Source organism: Polyodon spathula, chromosome 2, assembly GCF_017654505.1.
Source record: "Polyodon spathula isolate WHYD16114869_AA chromosome 2, ASM1765450v1, whole genome shotgun sequence".
Classification (NCBI taxonomy): domain Eukaryota; kingdom Metazoa; phylum Chordata; class Actinopteri; order Acipenseriformes; family Polyodontidae; genus Polyodon; species Polyodon spathula.
In genome coordinates this window covers 29,887,365-29,901,794 of record NC_054535.1, presented here as the reverse complement: position 1 = coordinate 29,901,794, position 14,430 = coordinate 29,887,365, and the positions used below count along the sequence as shown (strand labels likewise).

The 14,430-nt window shown below is 36.2% G+C and overlaps 1 protein-coding gene across 1 annotated transcript; it reads left to right on the top strand.

Annotated features, from left to right (window-relative positions):
- Window positions 1–469: 469 nt before the first annotated feature.
- sfrp2 (secreted frizzled-related protein 2) lies at window positions 470–9,903 on the top strand. Its single transcript, XM_041219553.1, has 3 exons — window positions 470–1,141; window positions 8,145–8,225; window positions 8,790–9,903. Exons 1-3 carry the CDS (start codon window positions 640–642, stop codon window positions 9,092–9,094), a joined length of 888 nt encoding a protein of 295 aa, XP_041075487.1. The 5' UTR covers window positions 470–639; the 3' UTR covers window positions 9,095–9,903.
- Window positions 9,904–14,430: the final 4,527 nt, after the last annotated feature.

Below are 14,430 nucleotides of genomic sequence, written 5' to 3'. Positions count from 1 at the left end.
CGTGTTATTTGTATGCAAATATCATCTTCTGACAGTCCCAATACCTTGAACAAAAGTTTTTATTGTATTTTATTGAATATTGTTTATTGAAAAAATGTTCATTATCAATCTGCAACAAAAAAAAAGTTACAAATAACACAAGAAGCATATTACCAACAGTGCATACATTAGTTATTCTTTAAGCAGTCCAGAGGGTCTTAAAATGAACCTAAAGTATTTAAATGTCCAAATCCAGTGCGTAATCTGTGTAAAAAAAAAAGAAAAAATTAAAAATGGATGACAACTGTAACTGGTTAGACAATTGTGGCACAATTTGCTGTAAGCTTTAAAAAGTTACACAAAGAGCTCCTGCTGCACACTCGACCCAAACAGCAAGACTAAATTAAAACGCACCAATCGATTTCTGATCTTTCAAAGATAACTCCTCCCATTGCTTCATTTACATGAAAACCCTCAAGAAAACTCGATGCACTGCAGCCTTGCACAGCAAGCATCAAGAAATCATTGTTTCGAAAACCTAGCAAGAATTAAATGGTGCATTTAAAGTCGCCTTTGAAAAAAATCATTTCAGGTGTTTTCAGCTTCACACAGAGAAAAAAAAAACGAATTTCAAACTGAAAGTATTGCGTTAATACAGCAATGATGCACACTAGAATGCTGATGACCTTTGTGGCTTTGGTATTATTACCAGTTTACTTGGAAGCGATCCATGGGATGTACCCGTTCGGCCACCCTGAGTTATTTTACAAGAAGAGTAATTGCAAGCCCATCCCGACCACCCTGCTGCTGTGCCACGACATTGAGTACTCAGACATGAGGCTGCCCAACTTGCTGGGGCACGAGACCATGAAGGAGGTCCTCCAGCAAGCATCCTCTTGGATCCCCCTGGTACAAAAGCAGTGCCACCCTGACACCAAGAAGTTCCTGTGTTCTCTTTTTGCGCCGGTGTGTTTGGACGAACTGGACGAACCGATACAGCCGTGTAGAACGCTCTGTGAGCGAGTGGAACAGAGCTGCGCTCCGGTTATGTCTGCTTTCGGCTACCCCTGGCCCGACATGCTAAATTGTAGCCGCTTCCCAGTAGACAACGATCTGTGCATCCCTCCAGCAACTGTCGATCATTTTGTGCCAACTACAAAAGGTAAAAAAAACAAAAAAAAAAAAAAAAAAAAAAAAAAACATTTGTTTTGCATGTTGCGGTTGAAATGTAGCAGCAGAAATTCGACAGTTTGTTATAGTTTTGACTTATTTCAAGCAATTGAGATCAGAATAATTATAATCAGAATAACGTTATGTATTTAAAGTACCGGTGCATCATCCATATACTTTATTTGAAAGAGGAGTTTATACAAATATATAAAACTGTAAAAAAAATAAAATAATAATAAAATAAAATAAAATAAAAAAGTTAACAGCTTAATGCAAACAAAATGCTTTGGCAGCTCAAGTTTTGCAAAAACTTTCTGAGCATTTTTTTTTTTCCTCCTTAAATGGCACTAAGGTGTTCTATAACGGGGGTTCAGACGTGTTACAATTTGGTCATTTAAAAGTAATTATGACGCAATACATAGTTTCAGTGAATTGGTAAGGTTGTGTAGAATTTAATATAAATGTGTGTGATGATCATCTGCAACATGCAGACGTATAATGGCAGAAATTGTGATAATTTAACATGTGAAGTGATTCTCATAAATTCTCATAAATTTGATAAAGTTGTGCAAGGTTGATTGAATGGGGTTTTGTTACTAGCTCTCACTAGAATGATCAATAGAAGTAAGTAAACAGTATGGTATTGTTGTCTTGTTTGGGGGGGGGGGGGGGGGGGTTGTCGTGGTACCATGGGGAGGAGCGTCGGGGGTCTTGAAATGAAAACGTGTGTGTGTGTTTGAATGCCCCTGTATATAATCAGTTTTAGTTGTTAATATTTGTTAAGACACTTCTCTCAAACCAGTGCCGTTGTAGTGTTATTTTCAAGTACGCGAGTAAAGTGGTACCATGGCACTGTGCTTGCTCACGCATGGCAAAACAACCTCTAAACAACTTCCACTAGAAAGCAAGGAAGTGCCCATTGAAATCTGGTACGTTATGCTGTTTTCAGTCTTTTACATCTTTTAAAATTGATCATATTTTTCCAACATTAAGAAAATAGTATGCGAATATAATATATGCAATACATTCGGTCTTGTGTGTGTATGTATGTGTGTATATATATATATATATATATATATATATATATATATATATATATATATATATATATATATATATATATATATAATTTCTGCAACTTTGCGGTGGACTTCTCATTTTGGCTTGTTCGTCGTGAATTGTTTTTTTTTTTTCTTTTTAAAGAAATTGATTGTCTGTTTCCATTTAAGTTTGCAAAAAAATATGTATAATTAATGTTTTGCAAAAAAAAAGAATTATAACTAATTGTAAATGTACCTCTGTTTGACAACAGGAAAATACCCATCATATCGCAATTGATTGCACCTGTACCAAAATCTCATAGCTTACCATTTTTTAACATTATACGGGTCAACTTTTTGTACGTGTACCGCATTGTGATGATGTACCACTTTATAACACTAAATTAATGTAATATAATTAACATTAGTTAGTTTTAAACTAATATCAACATGATTGGAATTCACAGCAGGAAATATCTATAATAATAATAATACCTTTGCAAAACAATTTTACAAAGGTGTAGGTAAGGGTTGCCTATAGTTGCCTTTTTGTCTTTTGCTTGTTTTACAGCACACTTACTCATCCACAAAAATAGGTGGTAGTTTTTGATGAGCGTCCTTGGTCTTAAGGGGAAAAAATCTGGACATGCGCAATGCAGGGTAAAAATAGTCTGGGCATGCGCAGTATGCAAAGTAGGAACATTTGATAAGTAGCATAAATTGATGTGACACCAGTAGCAAAAGAATAATAATAAATTGTGATGGGTTGTATTTTGAGATTATCCCAAAAAGTAAATAGTTATTTTATAAAATGTAAAAGCACAAGAAATGTCATCAACACATTTCTTTATCATTAGGAATACACATTGCCCATTTTTTAGAAATAGGCAAGATGAATTACCCGTGTTCGAGAAACAGTCAACAAACACCGTTCATAGTATATATTGTAGTGTTGCGTGGGAAATGAAGGCAGGCTCACACAGGTATTTCAGGTTCTGGAATGCAGTGGTTTATTAAGCAGGGACTCTACAATGGACCAGCAAAGCTTGCTGCTTTACCAAACTGTGGTACAGCTACAGCTGAGCAGCATAGTGCTACTCAGACTGTGACAAATAATACAATAAAAGAAATTAAAAGAAAGTCCAACACACACAGTTTTGGCCATGTGCTACAGACAAGTGCATACTTTGGTTTCTTTCTTGGTTCTCTTCAGTCCCACTTCTATCTAGCTCTCCTTGTCTCTTTCCTCTCAGCACCAGCTCTCTTTAGTCCTCACCGTGTTTGCCACTGTCATCACTCCTACTTATTCCCCCCCAGGCCATGCCCCCCGGTGCACCAGCCACCAATCCCAAGCATGCATGGCTTCCAATTCTAGATCCCTTGATTGTTGCAACATCTTATCCCCTGATTTGTGACAACATTGTTAAAACTGGGTCCCACTCACGCCGGCAAGCTGTGCTTCTGATTGGTGGAATTCTTCCGTCTCTGACGTCCCTGAACACCTGTTGCAATTGAAACTTTGACTCTGGGTCAGAGAACCTTCCTGAATCCTGAACCCAGGGTTGTTACACAGCTATGCCCTTAAAGTCCCTTCTCCCCAAGGGGTCAAACAAAATCCCGAAAAACGACATGGGGGTCTGCACAGGCTGACCAGGTGACCCAGGGCTCCCTACGTCTGTGGGTTGCGGTGTGTTGAGTCTAGGTGGAGGGGGAATATCAGGCAGGGCAGGCCAAGGCTGAAGTGTGGCAAAGCAGGACTATCAGGTAAGGGGCAGGTGCTGCCATGTCATGCTGCACAGGGTCCCGTCCTCGGTAGGGAGCGAGCCGACCCTAGTGGTGTACCTGGATTCTATATACGACCTCCCTGATGCACTCCAAGAGCTGGCAAGGTCCTAGCCAGTGTCTGTCCAGCTTGGGACAGTGGCCTTGCTTCCATTAGGATATTTAAACTCAGACTAGCTCCCCAGCGTGAAGTGTCTCTGGGTGGTTAAGCAGCTCTCTTTAGTCTCCAAGGTACTTGCCACTAGCCTGACTCATGCTTACACAATGTTTACAGACAGTTTCAATGATTTATTTACCACTTAAATGGGAAGCATAATGGAAAGGAACAAAGGCTGATGAAGCAATAAGAAGTTGTGCCATTTAACTGGAACAATGAGCATTCTGCCACACAAGGTGCGTGTTTATCAAAAAAAGGCTACATGTTCCAATAGTGTGTTATGTGTTCTGTGACACTTACCTAAAGCTATAACTATACAAAAGTATGTTAGAATCAGTTTTAGTTGGTTTGATTATGGTTTGTACATAGGCTCAAAACAGCTTATTAAGCAGAAACAAAGGTTTTATCATCCCTCTGAGGTCACAGCTGTACTCCGAGTTATGAAAAGCCAGTTACTCCCTACATGGGTGTATTTCGGGCCACTTGCCAAGCAACAGAGCTAAAAAGTCAGGGCAATACATAGGCAAAAATCTGTACATAATCCCCCTGTGACAGGGTAGCCAAGGGTGAGGTTCCCAGACCAGGCAGCTGACGAGACCACACATAGGCAATGTACTCGGGTGAAAGGGACACACTTGTGCTATTTTTATTAGCCACAAAAATATAATAAATATTTCAACAAAAGCCAACACTCACAGAGCAAAATAAAAGATTAACAGATAACAGATAACAAAAACAGATTTTGAACACAAAACACCAAACTGACAAGTAAACAAACACCGTGCTGGTCTGCCCAGCATGAGTAGTACTTGCTTACTGTTGGTCTAGTTTTTTATTTTCTCTGCTCACGCTTGTTTTCTCCCCTTGAACACCCACGCTGAGCACGAAAGTTGCTGGGCTTTTTATACATGTGACCATCTCCGGATTAACAATAAATTAATCAGTCCAGAGATGGTCACATTCTGGACGAGTTTAGTGAATTGGCTTTTAACCCCATCCATGCTGCCACATAATAACTAACAAAACACTTTGTCTTTTTAAACACAAAACCATACATTTTAAAATCATACTTATACATTGTGTTTTTAACTAAACATGAAATAAATCATAAAACATTCACCCATTCTACAATGAACAAACAATACATTTCCTTTTAAATATTAAACACAATAAATTTAAATAAGATTTTTAGCCCTGCCACACACCCCTTGAACCCTGGACATAGCTACAAAAGCAAATGGTTCAAACATGCTTACTTGGGCAGCATGACAGGCCTGCCTTAGGTTGTCAGATCTTTAAATATCCGCTCTTACCCATCCTGGGAGCCTCCTGTCACATACACTCTACCCAGTCGTTACCCGACAGACATCCCTGAATTACTTAACTTACAGCAAGAGTTTCAGCTGTCACTGTATGAGCAGACCCAATTGTTTCAGATGGTCCCTTTCTATTATAAGTGTGATTCAAACTATTTCCTGATCATCCAGACACAGTGTGTATTTTATCCTTGTGCACAAAGGAAATAATTAAACATAAGATGAGGTTTAATTCATATATACACAAAAGGAAAAAGTCATGTGTGCACTCCAATGTTTAGTAATTAAAATGGTGCTGGCCAAAGCAAGACAATAGTATTGTATCCAATGTGGATTATCGGCCACATTCTCACCATGCCATTTAAAAAACAGACATACCCCTGTTAGCTTTAAAATTCAGTTAATTTGATATAAAATTCTTAAAAAGAAAAAAAATGCATATAGATAAATATGGTAGATAGATAGATAGATGGATAGATATATAGATAGAAGATAATATCTAGATAGATGTGATTATATCTAGATCAGATAGATTCTATGATATCTAGATAGATTACTAATGATATTAATTCGGAGTAGACAAATTATTAAAAGATTATTGTCTTCCCTATTTTGTTACAAAAAATGAAAAACAATGTTTTTTGGTGACCTGGTATGTTTGTGTGTGTGTATATATATATATATATATATATATATATATATATATATATATATATATATATATATATATATATAAACGTTAGTTATATACAACCATAGGTTGTATATTAGTATAGTTAGTACGTTGACCTTCAACAATAGATATTTTAACCTGTACCAATAATGAGAGAAACCAGTTTAAACATAAAACAGCTCCTTATCTTTAAACAAACAAAAAAAAAAAAACTAAAACGCATAAAGCATTTGAAAATTACACCATTGTCAATCAAAAGTGTGCTGCTGCTTTTCTATGGCAGCACTAAAAATCCTTGCTTTCATTACTGTTCAAATTAGTTTTACCAATTTAGAATTAAAAGCTGACTACCAATTCATGCAATCATGACAAAATAAAACCACATCTGGCTTCACTTATAATCATTACAAAATTGCCAGTACACTTCAATAACACATTTACATTTTCCTTAAATAGTTCTAAACAGAATTACATGTATGTATAAGTATTGCTTCTATGCAGATGGGAAAAAGATTAACAGCAAAAACATTGTGGCACTCAAAATTGCATGCAACATCCCTTTTTCTGCTTTCTGCAATGTCCTTTTAACTAAAATAATACACCCTCGATTTTTGATGCAATCTATAGTCCGAATATGTCTTTGTGTTTCATAGGTATTTGTAGGGTATTAAGGTATTGATATTTATTTCTTATGTGATAAAAAATGTACAACTTAAATACTTTTTTGGCTTTAGTGAGTTTCCATAGTTCTAGCAGAGTCAGAACAAATCACAGGACTGCTGTAGTAAAAACAGGAGAAATCTGTGTTCAATTAATAAAGCTGTGTTGATGAAGACTTGGTGTCCATTTTAGTCAATACACAACAGTATTCAAATCCACCTGTGTCTTAAACATAAAACTCACACACAAACAAACATACAAAACAGTCTTTGATATACACACAAACATTCAATCATGAAAATATTTTGAATAAAATATTTCCGGGTACATATATCCTATTCTTCCAAGAAACATTTCTCTCTCTAAAAGCTTTCCATTAGTACAGCCAGTTTTACAAACAGCATTCTCTCTCTCTCTCTCTCTCTCTCTCTCTCTCTCTCTCTCTCTCTCTCTCTCTCTCTCTCTCTCTGCGCATCTCGCCTCGTCCTCTCTCTCTCTCTCGTCGTGGCGGCCAACGTATACTGCCTCCAGAGACTCTGTCATAAGTCGATCGTAGCTAAGAAGATTGTCTTCTAACAGAAAATACTCCTGTAAACGACATTTGCGGAGCATTGTATACATATTTTAAACCTTGTAAACAATGACGGAACACTGGCGCTAGGGATTTACTGGGCCGCGTGCAACATGTGTGAAGTAGTAACACACCCCCCCCCCCCCCCCCCCCCCCCCCCTCCCTCCAATAAAGAAAAAGAAAAAACAGCACAAAACACATTCTAATGTTATCTTAAGGTGACTGAACAACTCAGTAACCAATCAATTAAGAGTATATCCAAACAATTTATTAAATCAGTTATGTAACAAGATGTATCAATTTGATTAATAACTCAATTTGGTTAATATTGAAACATATTAATAGCTACAAGTTAGTCATAAAAATGTATTAATCATAGGCCTCAACTGGACTTTTAAATGAATGTTACCAAGTACAAAAGTTTGTATGAAAACGTTTCTATAAAAATAAAAAAAAAACATGTATCTTTAATCTCAAAATTTTTGCCAACAGTGCAAATTCATTCGTTACAATTTAAAAGCGAAAACAACATTCTATGAACACACTTTTGGACATTTTTAAAATATTGATTTCCTACCATCCGTTAGTTAGTACCATCTACCAGCAGAGCATGACCTTAATGGGGTATTCTATAATAAGGCAGTGTTCTTTTTTTAATCCAATTTACAGATTATTATTTTTAAAAAAAGCAAAATAATAAATTCAATTTTACCATAACCCATTGTGCCTCCTGCCCTCTCATTTGGCAACAGCAACCCTTAATTTTATATAATTTTTTTTTTGTATTTGTGTGTAGTGCCCAAGGTGTGCGATGCCTGTAAAGACAAGGAAGAGAACGACAATGAGATTATAGAAAATCTTTGTAAAAATGATTTTGGTAAGTCATAGTCTTAATTACTGTGTTTTGTGTAAAGTCTGTTCTGCATTGTGTTAGGTTCATATTTACTCTGAAACAATTGAGGACACTCTTTTAACCTAAATTGTATTCTTTTTTTATTCCACTTGTTTTATTTTTGTTTGATCTTTTTTTGTTAAAAACAGTTTTTAGTAAAAGTCTAATGGGTATTGGACAAGTACATTCAATATTTGTAACAAACACAGACACAAAACAGTATTGGAAATCAATAATGCCTTATAAATAGCACATTAATCTGCTCAATCGTTGAGGTGTTCTATTAATAAAGAAATTGACAACAAAAATGTCAGGTGTCAGAATCAATACCAGCTCACAGAACTGCTGCACTCTAAACCAGGTAAAACAAGCTGATACCATTAACTACTATTATATGACCCCTTGAGCTTTTTGAAATAAAACCATCTGCTGATCGCTGAGTTGGCTCTCTGACGTTTTTAACAATCATTAACAAACCCAGTGTCCCAGTCTCCTTCAAAGTAAAAGTGTCTTCTTCTCTATTCTTTTCAACCCTCTTGCCCTCATTAGCCCTAAAGATAAAAGTGAAGGAGATTTCGTACATCAACGGAGACACCAAAATCATCCCGGAGTCAAAGAGCAAGACCATCTACAAGCTGAATGGCATGATGGAACGAGATCTGAAGAAGATTGTGCTCTGGCTCAAAGACGGCCTGCAGTGTACTTGCGATGAAATGAATGACATCAACGCCCCCTATTTAGTGATGGGACAAAAGGTCGGCGGGAACCTGGTCCTAACCTCTGTGAAAAGATGGCAACGAGGGCACAGAGAGTTTAAGAGGATCTCTCGCAGCATTCGCAAACTGCAGTGTTAATTAACCACACTCCCTTCCTTTTCCCTGTAGTAATATTAATTATTCTTCTGCACTTCTATAGCACTCTGCAGGCTTTTCAACAGTTTACATATCGTGGGAGCCAATGTTAATGATGCTCAGGGGTTATTAACATATCGAATAGCTCCCCATTCATAAAATAATCAGAAAAGAGGGCTCATGTACAGCTTATGTTGTGCACAATGGTGTTACAAATGTATGGAGTTCATGTAACTTACTTTCTGTTAATAGCTGCTTTAAATTGAGACACAGCCTACAATAGATGTACCTACGGCTCAGTATGTGAATTTAATAGTAAATCGACAAATACTTGTCAATCATCTATCAAATGATATTAGGTTTTATATCAAGCTGCAATTAAAATAATGCGTTAAAAAAAAAAAACATTTAGGAAACGCATTTAGTTTTTGATTTCTGTCTTGTCTGTCACCAGATTGTGGTGGTGAAATTTTGTTTTAACAACTGTATGATAAGGGTGTGCTTCACTATAACACTTAACATTTTTTTCACCTATATAATCGAGAACGTGATGTGGCTCTCATTTGAAACATTTAAATATGCTGTCTATGTTTTGTGCCTAAAAGTACAGTATTAAGGCATGGCACACACCAGATGCGACACGATTTTTACTGGGGCGACATGACAAATTTGCTGCGAGAACACAGCACACACCAGAAGCGATCCCAGAAACGACACGGCAGCTGGAAATTTGCTAGATCTTTCAGAAAGTATGATTACTAATAAACGCAATAGAAAATGGCTTCTTATTATTATAGGTCAGGGAAATTAGGTACTGCAAGTATGATCTTTATCTCCATTTTCAGTGAAAGTGTGTGACGGGGTGCCCACCCCTTGGGTGTATTTTATTATTTATGCAGGTATTCATTTGTTGTTATTATTAGTAGTAGTCGTAGTAGTAGTATATAAATATATTGTGTTTATGTGCAGACAGATGAAAATCATCTGACATGATTATTTATTATTTAAGATGGTGGCAAAAAGCAGTGCTTTTGTGTTTTGTTTATTTATTTACAAACTTTGTAAAGAAGGTGACCATCTCCCACGTTAATTAATTGATTAATTGCTGCTAATTGTAGAAGCACAATGTATAAGCACTCTGGCCAAAGTGAAACAAACACTAACAATTCTAAACAAGCATATCTTAGATATAGCAATTGTTTCTCTATTAATTTAGACTCACTTCTCGCCTCTGACACTCTTCTCCTGGAGTGCAGAAAGCTGCAGGTTTTTATACAGATGAGCATCTCTGGTCACTGGTCACCTTCTGCACAAGCTTTTTACATAAATGAACAAAACACAAATGCACGCTTTTCGCCGTCATCTTAAATAACAAATAATCATGTTGGACGGCCTTCGTCCATCCACACATAAACAAAATAACATCATAATAATAATAATAATAATAATAATAATAATAATAATAATAATAATAATAATAATAATAATAACAACAAATGAATACCTACATAAAAAATAAAATACACACGCAGGGCTTAATTTCAAACCACGTAACATGAAGTTGTTCTCTGATTGGTCAGCTGTGTAGCTTTCGCTCGACGAATTCGCAAAAATAGGACCAGTTTCTATGTTTTTCCATCGCTCGCGTTGGAATTTGTGTCGCGGCAACGTCGCTTGTCGTGGCACCTTTAGTGTGAAGAGCACTATTGAAAAGCAGAGGTTTTATTGATTTTCTCGTGTCACTTTGTTGTGTCGCTCATCACGTCGCATCTGGTGTGTAAAGGTCCTTATCCTTACTGTAATAGTCTGCTCAAAAGTTGTAAAATACTGCTTTAGCTTACACTGTAAATATTTCTGAAAAACATTTTATTCTTGTATATATGTTTTGAACTGTCAATTTTGTTTACTTTACATTTATAATACATTTTTGTAGCCCTCCCCATTGGCTTTAAACTAAAGAATTAATCGAATGTAACACATTTTAAAGATATCTACTTTAGATGCACAGAAAAATATTTCCTTACATAAACATCAGTCTGACAGTGTAAAGTATATAGGCCTGAACATTAAAAGGTGTTTAAAATCTGTTGCAAATTTTTAAACATTTGGTTTCACATTGTGGATAAAACTGGGTCGGACAACTATATCAGTTTCCATTGATTATCACAACAATGTGAAAAATATGCATTGCACCAGTTAGCTTAAATTAATTTAATGTCATCTGATGTATTAACCAATGTGTAAGCTTAGCTTATGTTTGCCGTATGCAGTACTTATTTTCGTCTGTTTATACCAAATAAACAAAAAAATGTATTTAAAAGCATGACTTTGAATTTTAATTATTACACGTATGAGAAATGTTTTTCATCAACGTGATTTACATGGCTATGTAGGATATATTTAAATTTAGTATATATCTATATAACTATATACATACAGTGGCTTGCAAAAGTATTCAGACCCCTGACCAAATCTCTCATATTACTGAATTACAAATGGTACATTGAAATTTCGTTCTGTTTGGTATTTTATTTTAAAGCACGTAAACTCAGAATCAATTACTGTAAGGTGACATTGGTTTTATGTTGGGAAATATTTTTAAGAAAAATAAAAAACAGAAATATCTTGCTTGCATAAGTATTCAACCCCCACACAGTAATATTTGGTAGAGCCACCATTCGCTGCAATAACAATAACAGTCTTTTGGGGTAAGTATGTACCAGCTTTGCAAACAGTGTCGGAGTGATTTTGGCCCATTCTTCTTGGTTGCCTTATAGACTGGAATTAAAAATGCATTTATATATATATATATATATATATATATATATATATATATATATATATATATATATAGTAAATTTACCCCACAACTTCCAAGTGAAAAAAATATTCTAGAAATTTGTAGAAAATTAATTAAAAATAAAAACTGAAATAGCTTGGTTGGATACATGTCCACCCCCCTTGTAACCAAGTGCCTTCAAAATCACACAGTTCAGTGATTCACATGACTTCAGGATAAATTCAGATGTTCCTTTAGGTTCCCTCTGCTGGGAGGTGCACTTCAATGCAAAGACATCCATGAGCACCAAGGAGCTTTCAAAAGAACTCCGGGACAAAGTTGCTGAAAGGCACATATCAGGGGATGGGTATAAAAAAATATCAAAGACCTTGAATATCCCTTGGAGTACAGTCAGGATGATTATTAAGAAGTGGAAGGTGTATGGCACCACCAAGACCCTGCCTAGATCAGGCCGTCCCTCCAAACTTGATGACCGAGCAAGAAGGAGACTGATCAGAGAGGCTACCAAAAGGCCAATGGCAACTCTGCAAGAGCTACAGGCTTTTATGGCCAAGACTGGTCAAAGTGTTCATGTGGCAACAATATCTCAAGCACTCCACAAATCTGGCCTGTATGGTAGGTTGGCAAGAAGGAAGCCATTGCTCCAGAAAACCCACCTTGAATCCCTTTTGAAGTATGCAAAAAGACACTCAGGAGATTCTATAGCCATGTGGCAAAAAGTTTTGTGGTCTGACGAAACTAAAATTGAACTTTTTGGTCTAAATGCAAAGCGTTATGTTTGGTGCAAACTCAACACAGTGCATCATCCAAAGAACACCATCCCTACTGTGAAGCATGGTGGTGGCAGCATCATGTTATAGGAACTGGAACTTTCATGACAACGACCCAAAGCCACAGCCAAAGCTACACTGGAGTGGCTAAGGAACAAAAAGGCAAATGTCCTTGAGTGGCCCAGTCAGAGCCTCGACCTAAATCCAATTGAAAATTTGTGGCATGACTTGAAGATTGCTGTCCATCAGCACTCCCCAAGGAATTTGACAGAACTTGAACAGCTTTTTTTTAAAAAATGGTCAAATATTGCCAAATCTAGGTGTGTAAAGTTGGTAGAGACCTATCCCAACAGACTCACAGTTGTAATTGCTGCCAAAGTTGCATCCACCAAGAATTAACTCAGGAGGGTGGACACTTATCCAGTTATGATCTTTCAGTTTTGTATTTTTAATAACAGTATGGAGTATGGTGTGTAGATAAGTGGGGAAAATCCTCATTTCAATGTATGAAACTCTGAGGCACTGACACAATAAAATGTGAAAAAAGTTCAAGGGGGTGTAGACTTTCTATAGGCCCTGTATAAACACACACACACACACACACACACACACACTCCTTAAAAACATTTTCAAAAGGTGTTAAAATAACTTTGAAGCATTTGTATAATTACATTTCACACTGCTACTCTGTCATATTGAAAAATGTCAAATGAAAATACAGGTTATAACAGCAATGCTTAAGGCATTTTTAAACATGAGACAAGCTGAACAATTTTAAATAAAACAAACATTAGCAAAAGACTTCACATTTGTTTGAATGTCAGTTTTAATTGTTTACTGAAAATTCCAGTTTGTGTGTGTGTGTGTGTAAATGAAAGGATTTATGTAAGGCCACACTATTATGTAGGTGGATTATTAATTTGTTGATTTACCGACCTGTATATCCATAGTCTTTAATACAGAAGCCTGCACTTTTTTTTACTGTTCCTTTTATAATTATGCACAGAAGTTACTGGAGCAAAGCATCCTCTTTTGGTGGAAGGGGATATTGTAGGGAAGTGGGTAATTGTACTGTATTAAAGGTACAATAATAAGCACATAATAAAACACTTTCGTACTTCTCATTAGCGTAACAACCTTTTTGCAAGTCCCTTAGAAGTCTTCTGTAGATCATTTACTATTTGCTATGAAAATACCATAAAAAATGCATGTTTGCCTGAATAAATGTACGTTTCAAAAAGAAAATTGTGGGATCTACAAAATGCATACAATATTTACAGAATGTATTTTGTTGGTTCAATGTATTTTAAAGAAGTGATGAGCAATGCTTTAAAATCCAAGTTTTCTTAACTTCACATATAGCACAGAGAAGTGCATGATGAGAGTTATAGAATTATTTTATTAGTTAAAACCATTTTATGCATTTGTATACATATCTGTGGCAATGACAAACTCTTTGATTATGAAAGAGGCCTCAACAGCAAATTCTATTGCTGTCTCATACCGCACTGAAGATATCTGATAAGAGCTGGAAGCTGAGAAGCTTTAAAATGGTACGCCACCATCAATGGAGAGAATGTAATCTTTCACACTGCAACACTGGAATGTGAAATATGTGATTAACCTACCTGCTTGAGGTTCTCCCCAAGTCACAGCACGGAATAAAGATTGAGCCAATCCCATGGCTCTGAAACCATTTTTATAGTGGAGGTGCCGAGAGCCATTGAACAAAACTGTAACCCCTGAATACGATGGAAGCCATGTATTCA